Source organism: Protomyctophum parallelum (genome assembly GCF_964188405.1).
Source record: "Protomyctophum parallelum genome assembly, chromosome: 6".
Lineage (NCBI taxonomy): Eukaryota > Metazoa > Chordata > Actinopteri > Myctophiformes > Myctophidae > Protomyctophum > Protomyctophum parallelum.
The window spans coordinates 21,520,793-21,543,391 of NC_139701.1; the positions used below are offsets into that span (position 1 = coordinate 21,520,793).

Genomic DNA, 22,599 nt, shown 5'->3' on the forward strand with positions numbered 1-22,599 from the left:
CCTAATATGAACTGACCCAAAAACACAAATATACAACATGATGATTATGATGAGGTGTAGAACCGCCAACAACACTTTGGACTGCAAAGTGCTAAACTAGCCGTCAGCAGTGACAGTGAACAGTGCAAAGATACAAAACTCAAGATGCACGCACATGTCAGGAAGACAGTTGTCATGTGAAACTGTGAAATATGAAAATGCTAATCATAACCAGGAGGTCCCACACATTTTGTGGCACAGTGGTAGCAGCAATACAGTAAAACAGCCATGTAAACCTGTCATCACTTGGTATACAGTATAATGCAAACGGGAATGTCACAGCAATCCACATAGTCTTTGGATAGAAACACAAGTGCAGAGGATTTAACAGAAGCTTTATTGTTGTTCTTGTTCTTGTTATTATTATTAATAATAATAATAATAATAATAATAATAATAATAATTATTATTATTATTATAATAATAATAATTATAATAATTCCTAATTAATGGTTATGTAGTGTGGTATTGATTTTTGTTTTTGGTTTATGTATTTTAAATCTGGTCATTATTTGTTTGATTATTGAACGTTTGATTATTGAAACTATTTGAGTAACTCAAATATTGTTATTGTTAATATAAGCTTTCAGCTTCAGCCTATTCCGTTTGATCACCTCTAGCTGGTATGTCGTGTCTGTCCATTATGCAGGCTGACTCTCATGGGTCTGAGACTAGGCTTATCTAGACTCATCTCAGCAGGATGCTTTAGTACAATTTATATGATGAAATACAGCTCAAACAACATTGCATTAGCGTGTAACGTTCATTCAGTTAGTTGTTGACCAGTTGTTTTCAGTTTTTCTTTCTCAAGGCACACCAATGGGCAAGTCAAAAGCTCAAGGCACACCTGTATTCATAGCAAACATAGGCGTGCACAGGGTGCAACTCGTAAACTTGTAGATTGGCTATTTAAAAAAGTGATGCACGTAATGTATTTAAAATATCTGCCTAAATGTGTAGGGTGTAGGCCTTGCCTAATGAGCGAGCATAATAGTACTGTTACATTTTAAACTTTTTGGCATTTTATCCTTTTGACAAATATAGGTTCATTTATGCGTTTTTGTCAATAAAAAAATAATCAATTAAATCCCAAGGCACACCTGGACTTGGTCTCATGGCACACTGTTTGGGACCCACTGCTAAATGATTAGGCATATAGTTAGTACCCCCAGTACTCCGCTAAGAACCCAATTCACTTGCTAAGGCCCATGCCATTCACAAGTCCCTATACTGTAAGGATGAGGGGCCGTCTGATCTGGTGAGAGGAGGGTGTCATGTATCTGTCTGCTACTTCAGTCCTGATGGTCCTCTACAGTCTACACACGCATTGTTGCCATAAGTATGCCACACTTATAAATATCAGGACAGGCTGGCAGCTGAGGATCCAGGCAGACACAAGTGGTCAGTGGTCATTTTGGATCTCCAGTCCAGACAGCCTCAGTATAAACATTAGTCTTAACAAACATTGTGCAGACTTGTGTTTTTGTATGGAATGAATACAAAGTTTGTCCTATATCCACCTATGAATTGTACCACATGCTATGTGTGTTAATTCAGCGGAATATTACATTTTATTATTTATTGCAACATTTAGCTGCTTCTACCTGTGTAATAAAAAGTCTACAGAGACACAATCAGGCTTGCAGTAGGTACAGTATAGTACAGTACAGTACTTACCGGTGAAAGGGGAACTCTGGACAGTACTGCATAGCTGTGTGTGGTGAATTCATGGTCACAGGCCAAACTTCACTTTGCCGAACTCTTCAAAGCTAATCAGCAGGTCACATAGGCACAGGTATCAATAATGACTGTGCAAAAACCACATGGATAAATACAAACAGAATCTATATAAATATAATAAATAAACAAACAGTTCTGTGTTAAAGTGCTGGAGGCTGAAGTGCAGAGAGTGGATAGAAGCTGGAGGGATGTTTTGAATATAGGTATTCTTTCTTAAGCTGCCCTGTAAATAGGAGGGGCTTGTGCCAGCTCACTGACCAATCCCCTGCCACAGTTGTACAAGATACCCCTCACCCTGAGTTGCTAGGATATAGATATCAAGCAACACCCTTCACCCATCTGACCTGCCTACCCCTTCCAACATACAGTACGGAGTCTTGAAAGGCTCACTCCATTTGTTCTGCGATCCTGTTCTGAAATTTCCACCCAGATCCCCTAGTGGTTTTGCAGGCTTGCGAGCACGTCTCTCTCTTGCATCACACCGCCAGATATGTACCCCCGGAACTTCAACCTGCATGGTAGAATGTTTGCCATAAATACCCTCTGTGTGCGCACGTTGGTTGATCACCTGCCGATTCAGCAGAAAACCTGCACATTCATACAGTCATGCAGTTACATAGAGAATCCCCTCACCTTTTCACTAACTGATATAAAAGAAAACACTTTAATTGATTAAGGAAGGGAAACAGGACGTTTAGAACATGAGAGACGTCATGTCAAGACGGAGGAGAATTGTCCATTGAGACTGGCTGTGGCTGGCCGCCCTTGAAGTTCTCAGTCAAGAGGAACCTTCAATAACAAGACAACAGACAAAGGAGTCTCAGACTTGAAATGTCTTTACAGTAGCCTAGTCGACATAACCTGATCTTATTTAAGCACACACACAGAAAGCTCACCACATCCTAGCACATACCTCCATTCAGACACTCTCTCTCACCCAAGTAGTATGACACTGTAAACTTAGAGGTGTTCGGTGGTTTTTCAGAAATGAATATCAGATGAATCAGCATGCTAAAATAAAAGGCAGGGTCACAGAGGGGGGAATGATAATAAATAGATGTGGTGTATCCATGGGAACACAGGTTTCTAAGCTGGATCTTGTACCTCTAATAAAGACAGGCAGCCTCTCTCCTGTTTGGCTACCCACAATTTCACAATGGGCCTATGAGAGACAGGACATAGTGATGATGCCAGCAGAGTGTATACTGTAGCAGCTCAAATCCTCACTCTTTCTGAGACAATGCTCAGCTGAATAGAAATGCAACACCCACCAGACAAACACAAATACATACACATACAGGCACACATACAAATTACAATCACACAAGGCACGCATAGTTGCATACATTAGCCAATTTACACTTTTCTTCGGTTTGAATCCAGAAAAATAGTGGTCTTTGGACTAGCTTGTAAAATAGTCTTGTCCATGTTGCACTAACTATCTGTCTGTCTGTGAACAACTAATCTGAGGCACCACGGTGCTGGGCCGATCGGCATGAAACTTTTGCACACACTACCAGTAAGCCAAGGAAGAACGTACAACCCAAGTCCAATATCTGCCTGTGGAAATGTGGGTGTTTCGCGAGGCCTTTCTGGTGACCTTTTCATGATTGGTTCGAATGGTTGACAGCCTTCTTCCATTGCCGCTATCGCTTCCCATGCTCACTGGAGAGGCTCAGCCTGTCACAGATTCATGGAGTCACATCTGCCACCATTTTGCGTTTTCTTCATAACACACTTCCTACGCCTTTTTACACAAATTGGAACACATTATCTCTGGAGTCATGTGATCAAGAAGTATCTGTCAGATTTTTAAGATTAATTTTAAGATAGGCTTCCAAAGCTTATTGTGCAAGTAACCCTTACACAATATGCCACAAATAATGAATGGTTCAGGTTCAGGTTCAGGTTTATTTGTCATGTGCATAGATACAGTATAAATACAATGACATTTGTTTTGCTCAGAGCACTCTCAGTCTTACATACACAGGACATAAACAGCATCTATAGTGCAAGAAAAGACAAAAAACAGGAAAAGAAAAGTGCAAGTGAAGTGACAAAAAGTGCAATACAGAATGTAGCTTCTGTCAAGTTCTCGTAATATTCATAAGATTTATTACAAAGAGCTCCATCAATTATTACCGCTATACAATCTTGGATTTCAGATTTGGGATTACGTACAGCATGTTAATTGGACCAGAGTCTGGGGAAACATTATTATGGCATCTTGAAACCCAAGTCATCAGCTGATGATTATTCTTTTTCATAAAGCATGAAACTTTGTTCATTAAATGTAACTGTTACTTTCATGTATAATTATGATGTTGGAATGTCTCACACAGTTAAATGCTATTGGACACAGGTTCTATCCAAAGTTTAAAAATGCGTTTCTGGATGGTAGGAAGCACATGCATGCAGCTGCAAAATAGAAATTGGCAATTATGGCAACCTCCACATGATCTCCCTTCAAAGGGATTGTGACAATGTTTTTTGTAATTTTCTGTATTCTTTTTTTTGTTTGTTTTGTTTTGTTTTCTGAGCTCAATTGCACCCAAAAAAACCTGAACTTTTCACATTTTCTGGTTCAAACAAGTGCTCTGATTTGCCTGTGGACTGTGAGGTAAGAGTCCACAAATCCCATATATGATATAAGAATTTGCCAGCAATTGTCACTGTTGAGGGCATTTTGCCTGTTTTCATTGCAGCTCAAAAGGCTTCAGAACACACAGAGAAAACCCTGTAAATGGTTTTTACAGGGGTGAAATTAAGTTTGTTACTTATGATGATTATGAACTCAGTTGTGGAAGTGAATGAGTAATACTCTCCACCAACTAATGTCAATGTGCCCTTGAGAAATTAACTCTCACCTGCTTCAAGGAAGCTGCTCAGAGATCAACTGCACAGGACTGACTGCTGGGTTACTCCCCGCTGAGTGTGTGAATGCCTGTCTCCCTCTCAGGAACTACTGTACACCACAGCACCACTGTAAACGAGAATGCATTATAGTTGACTTAATCACATGAACCTAGCGTCCATATTCTGGGAACATTTGCTGAAATTATTTTGTGTAGAGGGAAAAAACTTAAAAGAGGGGGGCGGGGGGCTAGTATAGACCCCTGGGGGACTCCTGTCAACTCTGTGGGTGATTATGTTCTCATGAGATTCATGAGTAGTCCTTTCTAGTAAAATGGAATAATTAACACTGTGCAACTTTAGTTAAGTCCTCTCCTCAACGCAAGGACAAACTGACCTCCACATAAATATGATATTTACAAGGACACATGAAACCATTACATCATTAATTGCACTAAGGCTGGGGCAATGGGAACCTGTCACCAGACCCCCGATTACTTCATTTCAGATGCATGTGTGTGTTTATGGCATGTGGGTTACGTCAGTCACATCTCTGTTACCGCCATCAGTAGGGGGGAACGTATCTCTAATGTGCTTATTATTCTCACAAGGCTCAGATGTGTCCTGCCACAGTGCTAAGCTGGCTGGCTTTAATCTGTGGTCGTGGCAGCAGTCTGAGCCGTAGACGGCATACAGAGGTCGCAGGACACATCCTGTGTAACCCTAGATGCACATCCCCTTAATTTGTCTTTATGCGTCCATTTTCCTGGGTGGATCACGGGCCCCCCATTCAAACAGGCCTATTAATGTCTAGAGTTTACTTATGGGATGCCACGGAGCAGTTGGCGAGGCAGCTGATGAGCGAGGGCCTGTGGGCCGCATCCACGGACAAGTATGATCAGTGTCAGTCAAAGTACGCGCTGCACTCTGGCCAGTCAGAATGAGGTGCGTGGGCAATGACATGTGTGCATGTGTATTCCAGTTGGTGACTAATGTCGGGGAAATCCAGATGAGTCAAAACTACCAGTGTCCGGTGCAATGTCTGCGAGGTGATAATTTATGGCCTATGGAGGGGGCAGGGGCACTCCACTGAATGCACTAAACTGCCCAGCAACGTGGCATTGTTTATTATAAGATGCCTATTAGTGAAAGCTGAAACTTAATATGTGGACTGAAGTTCACAGGACAAGAAATTTTAACTAATATGAAGAATATAGCTTTAAATGAATTGGAATATCAGGAATTTAGTTCTGTTGCTATTTTTAAAGGACAGAAAAAAAAACATTGTGACCATGTCAAAAGTGTGCTATGATTACTGTACAATTGTAGTATTTTTTTAATCTTGTTTTTTATTTATTATAATTTCCTTTTTTGTTATTGTTGCTACAATGTTGAGAAGCCAAAACCGTTTTCCTTTTACTGGTGTAGCCTACATTATATAAGATGTAAAATCTTGCAGATTGAAATGTCATAAACCAGGCTGAGCTTTTTTGACATTGTGACCGGAATAACCTGTCTGTCCATAAACCACTTGATTATTTTTGTGGGATATTCAGTCAATCTAAGACAATTAAGCATGCTTTCCCACGCTGTGATTCAACACTTTTTTTCTTTTTGCCTTTTGTCACAGTCTCTTACTCTCTTCTACACGTTAGATCATACGTGTCACCATGGGAAAGCTCCTGTTGCCAGAGGCGAACAAAAAGGCAACGGGCCAGAGTTGAAATAAACCATCCTGTATGACAAGCTCCAGTGGGAACCAGATTGGATTACGGTGGCAAGGGATTTCTTAAGGTGGCTCAAAAGGTATAAGAAATTAAGGCATTAGTAAAAAAGTAGCATAACATAAAAAAGTAAATGTTAAACCACATGCATCCTAGTGTCCCTATTCAGGGGCAAACGTTTGGCTAAAATGGTAGATCTGTAACTGGCAGATCTGAGTTTGTGAATCTGACATTTTTGTCAAAGAGATTTGTTGTACAGGGGGAGAAAGGAGCTTACTGGGGAGGCCAAAAAGTGTTTCTTAAATAACAAGTCCATAGTTGGGAAGTGTGAAAAAGTGTCAGTGGCGTTGAAAAAAATCTAAAATGATTCAAGTAGAGCAAACTGTTCATTTATGGTGTTTCTAACTGCTCCCCCCTTTCTCTGAGTCACTTAATGCAAATGTTCAAAAAGACAAGACCACTGTTGGTGGTGATTCCTTGAACAAACCGTTGTGTTGAGTGTGTAAGTGTGATTTAATCCAAAGGACATAGGATTGCAGAATAAACAAAACACATAAAACCTTGGATCAAGACCTGTTCTGGTTCAAACGAGTACGACTGGTTTGTTCTGTTTTTCTTCCCAAGGGCACAGATCCCTATACCTGTGGACTGGAGCAGAGTACTTTTGGTAAACACAATCAAAGCTTTCCAGCAACCAGTCTCAGATCTGAGACACAGACATCCAGCGAACCACAAACCATCAATCACGGCTAAGCCAACTCTAAAACCCATCTTTGGCATCTTTTGATGTCAGTCGACATTGCTTATGGCACACAGTGTTGGCATTAAACGATCTAATTCCATATGCACCGTGGGGAAACAAACTCAAATGGTTTGAAAACCCAAAGAGCACATTCTGTTTAGTTTTTTTATATATTCTTTATCCCACAATTTTGTAACCTGTTATCCACCCCTGTGTCAATGATCTAATGTGATCCTGGGCTCTACACACCCTCTGCCAACCTAGTCCCCATTATGGGGGAGCAACATCCCCATATATGGGAGAGCAACGGACTTGAACTTTCTTCCTTCATGCCTGAGTGTCCAAGTTGCTCCTTTGCACCTGACGGGGGAGTTTCCCTGGTTGGATTTAGCGTGTGGAAGGAACACGTTATTCCTTTCTCCTCCATCAGGCGACCCGGCTGGCCAGGGGGAGGCAGTTTAGTGACCAGGATTACGGCATGTTTTTTGTGAGGGTACCTACCCTAGGGGACACGGGGAGAACATGCAAACTCCACACAGAAAGGCCCCTTTCACCAACCTTGCCTCGGGTATGGGCACTGATGCCGCGGAGGAGGAAACACGCCACCAGCACCCACAGCGTCCCGAGCGGGAATCGAACCCAGGACCTTCTAGCTGTGAGGCGACAGCACTACCAACTGTGCCAAGGTTCCCCCAGCACATTCTGTTTTGAAGATGCCCTCAAGACAACACAATAATCTGTTCATTAATTGATCTAGTCATGGACGCACTAATCACCCTGCACTCGTGACAAAGCAGGTGACTCTTGACTCCTAATTACTGGCAACAAATATGATAACGCGAGACGACGAGAGAAGTCACCCAAAGAGCCAATGATGACAGTCTTCATCTTCTAATAAAATGGCTCCAAGTTGAGAAACATACGTGTTCGTTTGCACAAGCAATCATTAATAGTATGCAGATTTGTATGCATTTGATATAGCCTTATTGTGCTCCGGCACTAATCAACGTTCGACAGGAATGCTCGGAGCATCAGATGAAGAAATGGTGGAGAGAGAGTGGGGTGATGATATGGTACACGGTTAGAGCAGGTGCTCCAGTCTTCTGCTTCAGCACTTCTGTGTGGTAATACAATCTTTCATCTTCGAACTTTCAGAAATATAGTCTATGATGTAGAAGTTGTGGACTGGTGTTTAGCAACCACACCGCAGGTATCCTGGCAACCGAGTGACAAGGGTGATTGGTCGGCCTCTCAACCTATTAAAAAGCATGTATGTGTAGTATATAATGATGTCTAGAGGCAGGCCAAAGACACACTATCCTCTATCTATGAGCTAACACCCGTCTACATGTAATCTAAGTGAGGGGCTGAAGTGTCCTTTGTCACTGGATACGCTTCAAAAATAAAACACGCCGTTGATATGCTTGGATGCTTGAATGAAAGCAAATATTTCAGAGACATTTTTGGGCTCTCTGATGAATAGACAAATGTGCATCTAAGACCACAATACATAGCAGCCTTTAAAAACTAATACAAATACAGAAATTCATCCTGTTGCATACCGGTAGTTAATAACTACAAATCAATCATGTCCATCAGAAAGATTTCTTTAATGAATTTTGCTACACATTGTGTATACAGATAAAGTGGGTCACCTAATACAGAGTGTTCACGTAAGCTTTATATAAAGTTGGCCACACCTGCTGATGATTCTACTAGAAAGAAGAATGTGGTGGGCTTAACAGCAGGGGAAAGTCTTGGTTTTATTGGTGCTTATTTCACTATTAAATTCCTATCATGAGTCACAGTCAGTACAAAAGCATGATGCTCAAGAGTCCAAAAATGATCTCTTCGCTTCATCAACCCTTTTGTACATTCTATAGGGGTGACGCTCAATTCAAATCTAATTAGCTTGTTCTAATTGGCCAGACTTAGACAATTAACATTGCTATGACAGCATGAAAGCTGATCCAGCACAGGGGAATGGGGACACAGGTGGGGTATTAGCAGTGTCAGGTAGGCCAGGTTTCTGCAGCATAACGTCACTTGTCAATCAGTCAGGTCAGCAACTGTTGAGAAGGGTTTATACTTGTACGTATGCATCTGTTTAGGTGTCACTGGGTAGGTGTGTAAATGGCAACGCGGCACGACCCGACTCTTTTTACGCAGTTGTAGAATGTTGGCCGGCAATGATCCCTGGATCTGGCACAGTCTACAATATTGGACATGAAGCAGGGCCAAAGGGTATGGGTGACGAGTGGAACATACTACATAGGTGATGTCGAGCTCTCAGAGCACTGGTGATGAAGAATGTGCATAAGCCTGTTCTTCTGGAAACTCCATAAGTGGAGGTCGATAACTGTGGTGGTCCACGTCACCTGACTCCACATCATCCTCTCAGTAATGGAGTCTGAGTCACTCTGCAGACTGGGGCTGATTGACACCTGGCACGGCAGAGTATAACAAAGTTAAACTGGCTTTATACTTTAACTTACCCGGCCTGCTTTGATCTTCAGATTCTCCAATTAAAGAACTGGAATAACCTACAGACTTTAAAGACAGAGAAGAAATGCATGCGCTTTCCTTTCGGAAAACGATTTTGATGCCACTGTGCGGCTAAACTGGTCTCAGAATCAGCCGTTTAGCACAGAAATAAATGTTATCAAACGGATTAAGATATTTAAAAAAAAGTAGTGATGGCACCTACTCCTTTTCACTACAGTATATTGGCAGAATCTGCTTTGATTGTCTTCACTGTGATTTTCAGACCTGGTTCATCATTCCAATTCTTTGCTCAAGGGGCACAGAAGGAACAGATTCAGACGATCGACAATATTTTGACTTATATCATTCATGCTCAGATACTGTAGTCGTACAACACAACAAAATATAGTTTTATTGTATTGATGACTAACACTCAGGGCTTTTGTGTAACTGTACCTTTTGCAAATTATTCATAAAGTATTCAATAAATAAAAGAAAAGGTTTCTGCCTATGTTCAAATGCATGATGATAGACATACATGTCCTCAAAATTAGTTGGGGACTCCAATTTCAGATGAGCTCTGGGAAGACAGCCTTGAAGAAGTTAATGCTTGCTCTATCAACTCCAGACATTGCCTTATTCAGTTTCGAGCTATACATAGACACCATTATTCCAAATTAAAATTACATAAAATATTCCCAGATATTTCTTCGCACTGTGACAAATGTAATGCAATAGATGCTAATCTTCTTCACATCTTTGCCCTTTGCCCTCGGATACAAAATTGGATTAAAATATGAGACAATCTCTGATATTTTGAATATTTATATATTGACCCCGATCCTGTACTAATTATTCTGGGTTGGTCATATGGTCTGATTACAGCAAAACATTAGGTGAATCCCAATTGGGATTCACCTATAGTCTTTTTTACACACTGGGAAAAGGAGGAGGCTCCTCCATTTAAACATTGGCTAAATTAAATGACTAGTACACTTCATCTTGAGAGAATAAGGTATTCCTTGAAAAACAAAGAGACAATTTGATAAGGTTTGGCTGCTCCTCGTCATTATTCGTTATTTGAGTAGAAGCACCTAATGGACAGGATACCACAGATGTGGTTAGTTGAGTATTTCATCATCTTACTATTTTATTCTATAGTATAGTATGTGGTGTCACTGAGCAGTATGGGTGGGAGGGATTGAAGGTTTTCTTTTGTCTTTTTTTCCCCTCTTTGTTTTTCATAAAAGAAAATAATTATACTGTTCATACCAATCATATAACAATTAAAAAAAAAGTCCTCTGGGACATGCATGTTTGGAACCACTTCCTACTACATACACCCAAACATTGAGAATTGTTGGAATTTAGACAAAACACGGGGAGAACATGCAAACTCCACACAGAAAGGCCCCTTTCACCAACCTTGCCTCGGGTATGGGCACTGATGCCGCGGAGGAGGAAACACGCCACCAGCACCCACAGCGTCCCGAGCGGGAATCGAACCCAGGACCTTCTAGCTGTGAGGCGACAGCACTACCAACTGTGCCACCGTTCCCCCAGCACATTCTGTTTTGAAGATGCCCTCAAGACAACACAATAATCTGTTCATTAATTGATCTAGTCATGGACGCACTAATCACCCTGCACTCGTGACAAAGCAGGTGACTCTTGACTCCTAATTACTGGCAACACATATGATAACGCGAGACGACGAGAGAAGTCACCCAAAGAGCCAATGATGACAGTCTTCATCTTCTAATAAAATGGCTCCAAGTTGAGAAACATACGTGTTCATTTGCACAAGCAATCATTAATAGTATGCAGATTTGTATGCATTTGATATAGCCTTATTGTGCTCCGGCACTAATCAACGTTCTCGACAGGCATGCTCGGAGCATCAGATGAAGAAATGGTGGAGAGAGAGTGGGGTGATGATATTGACATTGACATTGAGAATTGTTGGAATTTAGACAAAACAAAAAAACAGCAAGCTTTTCAGACACCATGGGTCTGTACTTGGCCTGCTCCTTTTTCCCCGTCTATGCCAGATATCTTTGCCAAAATAGCCATTGTACAAGTTCACAAGCATGTTACTGTATGTAAGCTTGTACATCTGCAATTTTTACAGAATGTTCACAGGTTCACTTACTATGACCCAAAATATTCTGAATAAGCCTTTGCTGGTCATACATACTCATAACATCTGTGATTGGTTACAACAATGCTCAGGGTGTTGGTCCTACTGCTATTGTTTGTTTGGCAAAACAGAAATCGACGTTGAACAAGTCAGAAAACATCAGGACTGAAAAACAAATCGGCAGTGCTCGGCACACTTGGCTGGCAGAGAAGGTTGCAGGACAGGTTTGTTGAGCCTTGAGGCAACTGAGGATCCTCCCAGACTCCTGAACAACCACCCCCTCTCCCCGACCACCACTCCTGAACCCCTAGGACGAGTCGCAAGTCACAGGAACATTTCAAACACTCAATATCCTGACAATCACTCATACACAACTCGGGGTAAGTCAGCTCCGCTCGGTAAGTGATCCCCAAGGATGTCAAGCCACGTCCCTCTGAGGGAAGTCAGCCAGAGAGGGGTTTGGGAGGAACACATTGAAGCAGCGATGACAAATGATGAGGGTTTGGTAGGTAACTTCAGTTGCAATGTATGCAGAGACTATGCATTTCAATGTCGTTCTAAATGTAGCTACAGTATATGTGTTTCATTTGGCCACCCTCTAATTCTCTTGTGAGAGTTAAAAAAAAACTGTGGAAAATGTGACGAATATTTTTGCAGTTTGCTTTCCAAAGTAATCCAAAAGACAACGATTTCTCCCAGTCAGCCCTGCCCCATCCCTTCAGCTCTGAACAACAGACCTTTCACCGCCCCAGTCCCAGCCAAATGACAGCAACACACGCTCACACACACACACACACACACACACACACACACACACACACACACACAGAGCTGCTCCAGCACCCTCAGGTGGACTGTCCTGAAAGCAGAGAATAGGGGAGAGAACAACCTCTGTGAGGTAAACAGACAGGTGAATAACTCATGGTACTGCCATAGAATATGTATGTATAGAATTTATGTATAGAATATACATACCTAGATATAGAATAATGTATGTATAGAGAATATGTATGCCTTAAAATAAAGCTGTGTACTATCCACAAAATGGTGACCTTTTGATATAACACAAATGTAACACAAACTTTTGATAAATAAAACAATTTAAACTAATATGAAACAAATCGGTAAAAATAAAATGCAAATTTATATTGAACCAATTATAAATAAATAAATGTATATTAACCAATTAAGTCCTAGTGTATTTTCAAAAATAGATGAGCATGACAATTCATTTGTGAGCTTGTAGATCTGCTCATTTTGAATGCATTTTTGAGTGGTGCAACCACTCCATTGAACAGCAATGTGTGTCCCTATGTATGTGTATGCGTGTATGTTTAGAGTACCAACAGGTGACAAAGTGACGCTGTTGAGCTTCACACTGTGCACAGGTGCATGATGGGAAGCTGAGTTTTTAGCAGCCATTACGTTATTTCGGGTGTGACACTGACAGTACAGTAGAGGGACCCCTTGGGGACCCCCACACGGTAACTCATCAGTAATTTCTTAACCGTTTCGGACGTGGGGCGGCTCGCCGGAACCAGGCCAGCCCCCTGGGCACGTTCCTGAGGGTCTGGATGTTCCGGGGACCCCCACACGGTAACTCTGTCATTTCTCAACCCCGAACCCGGGGTGCCACCCCGGGTGGTCTGGAAGTGGGTCCTGTCGGTCTGTAAGTTCCGGGGACCCCCACATGGAGTTGCACCACCCACTTCACACGGTGTGAGTTTTATATATTTTCTTTTTTCATCTATGACATGATCCACTGAAAGTGGTTAAAATCAGGACAAATCGGCTGCATAATTGCTCATACTGAAAAGTCAAATAATAGCCGATATATGTACAAAAACAATACACCGGTCGGGCTCTAGTTTCTTCTACACCTGATCACATCCCTTCCCCCCCAAACACAAATATTCATCCACACACACACCGCCTCCACATCACACACAAATCATCACCCATCCTACTCCTATGTCACAGTTAGTCATACAGAGTCATGATTGGACAGGGAATAATAAGTCATCTATCACTATGCAAGGCCTTTCAAAACACCACACTATCACTCTTATCAAAACAATCTTAAAAGGTTGTTGAATAGATCTCGGCAGAGCTCAGGGGAGCATTGAACTGTAATGCAAGTCATTCTGGACTTGGCTTGAAATCACACGAGCCATAGGATATCTGGGACCTGTTCTGTGAGTGTGTCCAAGTCTGTGCTCCATGGCAGGGTCAAAACAGAGAACAGTGGCCTGGCAATGCATGGTGCCACACCCATGTCTGTGGCAGCCCCCCTTCCCCATCAGGCTACACAGCATCGGAATGTAAACTCTGTGCCCATCCACCCATCATTCTGATCAGCACCCTCTTGAGTGCGTCTCTGTCACCACTGAGCTACATTGGTGACACCAGCAGGTATGGATGAGTGCTAGAATGAAAATAAAAACGGCATATTGAGACTTGAGATCATCATTTGTGCAGGGCAAGCATAAAGCTTGATAGTTAATATAGCCTGACAAGAAGAATACTTTGGTGGCAAATTACCTATTCTCAACATAGACGGTCTGCCTTTGAGCATTGAAGGTATTAGGTTGTGTTTATTTCTCTGTCACATTTCCAGCTGTGCTTCTTTTGGCACAGGGCAGCATCTCACCAAAGCCTGCCTCAGGACGCTGTAAAACACGCTTCTGAATGCGATGGTCATGCAATCCCTGGCAGCCCAACGAGCCTCATACGAGCTCTGATTTGTGAAAACAAATTTTTACTGCGGTCCGCCCATGTCCAACGAAGGTTGGCAACTACAGACATCTGGTGAAATCGTAGCCCACAGCTGTTGCCGGCCTGACATCTCCTTGCTCTCAAATTTATCTCCCGCCACTAGGACATCTGCTTACGGCGTGCCAGCCATATCGAGGACATATTTGAAAGCTGCGAGTGCGAGGAGGTTGCTGGGGACACATTGGCCAATACAGAAGCCACGGGCCAGGGTGTTGGGCGGAGCGGGTCAGGCGGGCGGGAGAAGCCAGGGCACTCACTTAGCGTCAAGCCATCACATTCTTGCGTCCTTCTCTCCCGGGGGTCAGGCTGGGGGACACTAAAAGGGGAGGAGGGGGTCTCAGGGGGCAGTGCTTGGTGCATCTCAGGATGACATCTTAACCTCACACATAAACTGCTCCCCTCACCCCTGAGGCAGAGAGGGCCACTGTGCTGCTCAGACTGCTGTGATTAACATTCTCAAAGGATAATGGCACTATTTCCACTCCTTTGGGGTTTTTTTCAGTTATGGCTCATTCGTCATTCTTACCTTGATCAACTGCACTGTGAGAAGTTAATCTCATATAAAACACATGTTGGATGTATGCTGTTTCTTTTTTATTGTCTCTGAAGAACGTAGGCTAACTACACTCAAAAATGGATTATACAAAAATAGCTGGAATTATCAAGTTGCTACAACTACTAGTACTACTGCTGCCACTCTAAAATATCTTACTCAAGTATTAATACGGTTTACTTAAGTTTACTTACGAGATAATAGGTTCAAAGTAATTTTAATAGAATATGCTGATTGTAAAATAATAGCATACCGGGCGGTAGGCTATAATTTGTCTTTTCAAAAGTAGTAAAAAAAAACCTACTTGTGAAAGCAGAATTACTGATTTAAGAATGAATTTAAAATGTCCACCAACTTTCCATTAGTAGCCTACTTAAGGCCTACTAAAAGTAAGAATAATAGCAATAACCTCTATCAAGATTGAAATGACATAGGTCATGAAGTCTAATCCAAATGATAAAATTACATATAGGCCCACTGCCCACAACTATGATAAAGAGAAACATTAGTTCAAAAAACGATTCTTTCTTTGCATTCAGTAAATAAGTAGTTACTCATACAAACCTGGGGCACTTGGAGCACCAATCTTTAGCAGACAAATTAAATACATTAGATGCAACGGCTGGAAGAAGACCTGTGTTTCTAATCCAAGTCATGCAAGACCTGTGCTGCAGGCTGTGCTTCTTCTAAATCAGGGGTGTCGAACTCAACTTGTAGTGTGGTACGAGGTGTATTTCCGTAGGATTTTTTTGCTTTTTTGGCTTTTATAGGGACCAAACTGTCAGAAAATGATGGGGTTCAAATTTTCCCGACCCCCACCCCTTATTTGGGGGGTCATATATTTTGGGACCCCCCATAATAGTACGCCAGACAATTAATGTCCGATTTTAATAATATTAGCGTTGTTTTATAGGTTTTTAAATATTCTGAGTTGATTTCTTACACTTTGAAAGTAGCCAGAATAATCTTTTCTGACTTTTGGTTGGGGTCTTTCTTCACCTGGGGCCCCCCGGACTCATCTCAGTACTCATTACATTCCTCGCTCTGCTCCTATTCCAGAACAATGTCAAATTAGATAATAATTTAAGCATTAAAAGTTTACAAAAATGAGTAGTAGTTAATACCAGGGGTCTTCCACAGGGGGCCGGGACTAGTTTTGCCCCTATAGTTTTGCCCATATGTGATTTGCAAGTATTTTGAATATTATTAGAATATCTTGCGTTTATGTACCTTTGAAAGTACTTTGATAGTTTATTAGTATTCTACCATTATTGTTGACAGATGTTACTGTAGTGGAGGATATTAATGACATGATCGTTCACTTTATGGTACAAGCACCAAATTTGGTACACAAGTGCTTCAGAACCTACTCTCTCAGAAAAGTACATTGTCCACTTGAAAAAACTAAATGGCCACCATTTGTCAAGATGGCCGCCAAATGAAAAGGGCCTTTTGTGGCGGTTCTGGACAACCGTGGGTCCGACCGACTCGAGACCGGGCACTGCACTCCCTGTGGGTGTGTGGAACGTGTGTGTCGAATTTGAAGTCGGTGGGGCGAACGGTTCTCGGGTTATGTGGATTACAGATGTACAGACACACACACAGACTTGAATATATGTCAATGGGCAATGCCCATTGGGTTTTTTTATAGATGATGGGTAAGAAGAGAGAGATGTGATGTCAGGTGGTGTAGGCTAAGAAGTGGTCAGGGCTATATGAGATGTACAGTAAGTGCAAAGAGAGATGGTGAGGGAGGGAGACATTCTTTTGTACCAATTGACCAGACAGTAGACAGTAGTGTAACAGGTTAAGGTGAGTATAGAGATGGAAATGTTCTAGCAAGAGAAGCCAATGTATTGATAATATGGGACATAGTATGTGTCAGGAGTTATTTGTGACAGAAGGCTACCAGTGAGAGGGAAGATGTATACGATGGTAGTGAGACCAGCCATGCCGTACGGTTGGAAACGGTGGCACTGATGAAAAGGAGGCACAGCTGGAGGTGGCAGAATTAAGGATGCTATGGTTCTCATTAGGAGTGAAAAGGAAGGACATTATCAGAAATTACTGAATTAGAGGATAAGCCCAGGTTAGAAGGTTTGGGGATAAAGCAAGAGAGGTGAGGTTGAGATGGTTTAGACATGTGAAAAGGAGGGATGAGGGAACATTGGGAGAAGGATGCTGAATATGTAGCTGCCAGGTAAGAGGATGGCCAAAGACGAGGTTTAAGGATGCTGTGAGAGATGACACGAAGGTGGCAGGTCACAGAGGAAGATACAGAAAACAAAACCAAATGGGGTCCATGTGTGGTCCAGCCCTATGGAATGTAAAATTCAAGCATGTGCTAATGAAAAGTATTTAAAATATATAGTTTTGATGCTCATCCTAGATCCTACTACTATAGGGGATGCAAAGCAATATGTCCGTTTATCCGTCCGACTTCTCCTACCAAATCACTCCGTTAGCACACATCTCTCTATGCACAAGAAATGATGCATGCCACAGAAATCCATCTGCACTACATTGCATCCATGTCATATTTACTGTACAAATATTGCTTTTGTATGACATACTGTTATTGCACAACATTTCACTGTGACACAAATTACATTACAATTTCCACATTAACCGACCCCTCCCCTTTTCCCTGCACGTGCACACACACACACACACACACACACACGGTACTGTACAGTACACTACAGTATGTTACAGTACAGTATGGTAAAGTACAGTACGGTACAATAACGTGCGGTACGGCATGGTACAGTATGATACCATAAAGTATGGTACAGTACAGTATGATGCCGTACAGTACAGTACAGTACAGTACGGTACAGTACAGTACAGTACGGTACAGTATGGTACAGTATGATACCATACAGTAAGGTACAGTACGGTACAGTATGGTACCATGCAGTATGGTACAGTACGGTACAGTATGGTACAGTACAGTACGGTACAGTATGGTACAGTATGATACCATAGAGTAAGGTACAGTATGGTACAGTGCAGTACAGTACGGTACAGTATGGTACAGTACAGTATGGTACAGTATGGTATCATGCAGTATGGTACAGTACGGTACAGTACGGTACAGTACAGTACAGTACAGTACAGTACGGTACGGTACGGTACGGTACGGTACGGTACAGTACAGTACAGTATGATGCCCTACAGTGCCGTACAGTATTATACAGTAGTATGATACAGTACATCACAAAGGTATAGCCAAATATATGCTGAAATGCAAAACCAGTCTAATTTTGGTGGCCATCTTGAAATATCACCGCCATATTGGATTTTTGGATGGCTCGGTTTAAAAAGTTAAAGAGTTGACCAATGGAATGTTCACGGCAAATGTCACGCTTGTATCACCAAGCTAACAACCGTTCCAATGATCTGCTAATTGCACAAATTCTGTGTGTGTGTACGTCTGTAATCCACGTAACTCGAGAACCGTTCGCCCCACCGACTTCAAATTCGACACACACGTTCCACACACCCACAGGGAGTGCAGTGCCCGGTCTCGAGTCGGTCGGACCCATGGTTGTCCAGAACCGCCACAAAAGGCCTTTTTCATTTGGCGGCCATCTTGAAAAATGGTGTCCATTTTGTTTTTTTTCAAGTGGACAACGTACTTTTCTGAGAGAGTAGGTTCCGAAGCACTCGTGTGCCAATTTTGGTGCTTGTACCATCAAGTGAACGATTCTCATGAAATATTGACTTAATATCCTCCACTACTGCAGGGAATAAAGGTATTGCAACTTCTCACTTTGGGCATGCAGAACGTGTCCATTTATTTCACACACTGCACTCACACTAACAACACAACACACACACACACACACACACACACACACACACACACACATATTGTTTGAGCAGCTGCACCGTCCCTTGCAACCTGCTTTGCAACCACATGTGATGAGCTCAAGTACTGCCTTTGGAGCAGGGAGGGCAAGACACCTGATTGGAACATACCCTCCACTATCTGAATTCCATCCATTTTGTTCGATTGGTGGAAGCTCAGGGCAATTTGTCAGGTATGAATGACTTATCCCGCATTGTGACGTAGTTGGCACAGAGGATATGTGGTAGCAGTGCAGCACGAGTGGGAGGTAGCATCTCACCCTCCAAGTTCTTTGACCGAAATAGTTCCCATCTAGTAATGGCAAGGTTGTTGGACCTTTTGTAAATACGGCATGCAAAATGCTCCAATGGTGAGGAAAGCTTGCCGTTAACAAGCTCAGGAGGAATGGAACCCATTCCAAGGTCCTTGAAGCAGTTAATGGCAGGAGCATCATCATCAAGCCTCAAGTAGGCATTGACCCATGTCTTCTTGGAGATTCCAACTAATTTTCCTACCCAGTCAGCACCAGATAAATTGTGTAGGCCCAGGAAAATTGTGTAGGCCCAGGAAGGATGTAATTTTTTGCCCCATCTGACACAAGCGCTGATGAAACCAGACTCTTCAATGGTGTGTTCTCATTGAACAGATTGCCTCCACAGTGCAACTCAATCAATTTACATTGCTTGAGAGCATTTTCTCTTGACCTCAATGCAATCTCTCCTGAGAGCTGATAATGTTCTTTCCTTGAAGACCTGGAAGCTTTTGGGAAGCTGTTGAGGTACTGATTCACTAGACCAGAAAGAGTGTGGTAGTGACTAGTCGGTCCAGAGCTGCTTCATCTCTACTGAGTCCAAACATCCCACCATGTCCCTTTAGCTTCTTGATTTCCTGCTCAAGGGCTTGATCTGTGAAGAGATGAGTGAATGGTATCTCTGACTTTGCCACCACAAATTCACCTGACTTCAGTGCGTTCCATGTTTCTGGGTCATCCTGTTCAAGAGCGTTCATTTGGGCAAGATAGACTGGCATCAGTCGAGCATATTTAAGGAGATCACGAGCAAAGAAATACTTGATGAGTTCCTCTAAGGATGACAAGTAGCCCTCCCAGTCACCTGACCGACGGCGACAACAGAAAGACAAAGAGAAAAGAGAAAGACAGCAGCAGCCTGGCTGATCTTTATTTAGCAGCAATATTTGCTACACTTGGGTCTTAGGCACCTTACTTTGAAAATAGCTGATCTACAAGCTCAAACTACAACCTTGTAGATCAGCTATTGTTGGCTAAAGTTCTCCTTGGAAAAGGGATGCTATGGTTCAAGTGGTTTAATGTAAAAAATAAATAAAAAAATAACCCCATCATTTTCTCATAGTTTGGACCCTATAGAACCAAGATCTGCAAAAAAATCAATTTTAGCACAAAAATCCTACGGGAGCTGTTTTTTTGACGCCTCGTACCACACTATTGGGGCGAGGGCCGCATTGGTCAAAAGGTCACTTGATGGGGGCCACAACCAGTTGCGCACGCACGCTCGATGTCAGTCACTGCTATAATCTATCTATCTGTCTATGTATGCTCAGACCCAGCCAGCCAGCCAGCCAGCCACACACACACACACACACACAGTGCTCAGACCCAGCCAGCCACACACATAGCTCCGTAAGGGAGCCACTCAAAATATCTTCAAAAAACTGAAGAAGCTACTGGAGATTGGAGAACCTGATTTGGACATGATCTGATGCAGGACAATGTCACTATGATAGAAAGAGAAGATGGGTCTGGCCACATTCATTCACCCCATAATCTCAGTGGAAATTGGGGAATATGTTGTCAATAGTCGACAGCTCTGCCGATTAATAATCGATTCATTGAACCCACCCCCCATATTAATCAATATCAGATACAACTTATAAGATTTTATATTATGCACATGCCATGGTCACATAACCATTATATGTTGAGTGCATGCTTTGATGGTTACAGTTTTATAATCAGTTTTGATGAGTAAACCTTTGTGGAGATCTTCTCAGTTCTCATTGTATGCTAGTTACTGCCATTCAGGATGGAAATTTAAATCCATTTGGATTTGGGGAGAAGTAGTTTCATAAGGGGCTGGTATGAAGTACTTGATAAAAAGAGAACATGTTCAGTTCACTAGTCTACACTCTACTCTACACCTGCCTTCATTTCATCTGATTGTCTGTCTGGCAGGCACTTAACAAGCGATCGTTAAATGTGTCTGTTAGAGAGAGGGGCAGAGAAGAGTGGCTTTGCTCAATTTGATTTATACTTATATTCTCCACTCTGATGAAGGTACATGTTCGATGTATCATGCAGCCTTACTTATAATTTATTTTATTTTGCTTGAGGCAGGCGGGCCGCATAAGACGACGTCGCGGGCCGCATTCACCAGTTTGACACCCCTGTTCTAAATCAATCACATAATCTGATTGAGGAAGTGAGGAGTTACTGCCCCCTGTTGGCAAGCAGTTGAACAATAAATTCCTTACCAGCAAACAAATGCAATGTAAAGATGACTTGATTTAAAACACAGTTGCTCAATTCTGAATGGAAAAATAAATCAAAAAAAAAATTGCTCACTCACAAGTGCATTATGGAATGCATGTCAACCGAGTCTTGTTGAACCCGGATTCCTCAGCGATCAGTCTCGCCTAAAGTGTGTTGGAGAAGTGCAGACCATGCAGTGGACTTTTCTTAGTCTTGATTATGGGTATCAGATTCCATAGAGTCATGGTGTGCATGCATATTAGAGAGTCACGGTGAGAATGTGTGGTTAGTGTACGACTGTACGTGCAGTTTGTGCGCGCAGTGCACGTACGTGTATGGAGGTGGGGGCTGGGTATGGGCTGGCAGACTCCCTGATCTCAAGGTGCGGCCCCTGTGTTGCTGTCTGTGCAGCCTCTCCAGTAGCCTGTCAGCAGTGCTATAGGTCGCCCAACCCACTTGGGGCCAGCCTAAAAGGAGGGAAGGGATGATTGACATGGCTACATAAACTGCTGCACAAGCAGGTTATACCAATCCCCCTCAAAGCAACATGCTCTTATGAACTTTGTGATTCTTTTTCAATTGTAAATTTGTCTTAGAAGTGGAATTGTTAGTTCATAATCCATGCACAAGGTAGGCACTTGCAGGCAACAGGTGGGCAGTAGTTTAGAATTTCCTGATTTTGTGTAGTTACAAGAACTCTCGTTACTATCTGTAGTACTGAATAGCTTTTTCATGTTTTTTGTTTTGTTTGTTTGTTTTTAACTTTTAGTACATTCTAAAAACAGCAATTCTCCAATTTAAGTACCGGTAAATGTTTCATGAAATATTGAACTGAACTGAAGTACCGGTATGTATACCCCACCTGCCAATACATTTGCACCTGCCAATACATTGGCAAATACATTGCCAATACATTGACAGGTGGGTTGCCATTGACAATTTCATACGATCAGGAGAACCTTCAATTTTATAGCGTTATAAGTTAAAGTTTTGTTTAAAAAAATAAAAAAAGTTAAAGTTTTGTCTGATTATTCCTTCTAATGTCCCTTGTTTATTCTGTATCCCGTATGAGATCTCTTTCCTGGTTGGATAAAATTGGTATCCCTACCTGGAAATGCAAAAAGTGTTACTAAAGTGTTGACTAAAGAGCTGGAGAGACATGGCGACCCCAGTTAATGGCTTACTGCAAT

The 22,599-nt window shown here is 42.2% G+C and overlaps 1 protein-coding gene across 6 annotated transcripts in view; it reads right to left on the reverse strand.

Annotated features, from left to right (window-relative positions):
• tp63 (tumor protein p63) overlaps nt 1-21,748 on the reverse strand; it is a 61,765-nt gene extending 40,017 nt beyond the window's left edge. For 2 of the 6 annotated variants that reach the window (XM_083766322.1, XM_083766320.1), the window contains exons 1-2: nt 21,507-21,576; nt 9,370-9,542 (exon numbers count right to left, since the gene is read on the reverse strand). In XM_083766322.1, the coding sequence (XP_083622448.1) occupies nt 9,370-9,491 (122 nt within the window). In that variant the 5' untranslated portion in view covers nt 9,492-9,542; nt 21,507-21,576. Of the gene's footprint in view, nt 1-1,716; nt 1,935-9,369; nt 9,543-21,506; nt 21,581-21,736 lie in introns of those variants that run through there. The other 4 variants (XM_083766321.1, XM_083766327.1, XM_083766326.1 and 1 more) reach the window with 4 other exon arrangements.
• Between the last annotated feature and the right edge of the window lie 851 nt (nt 21,749-22,599).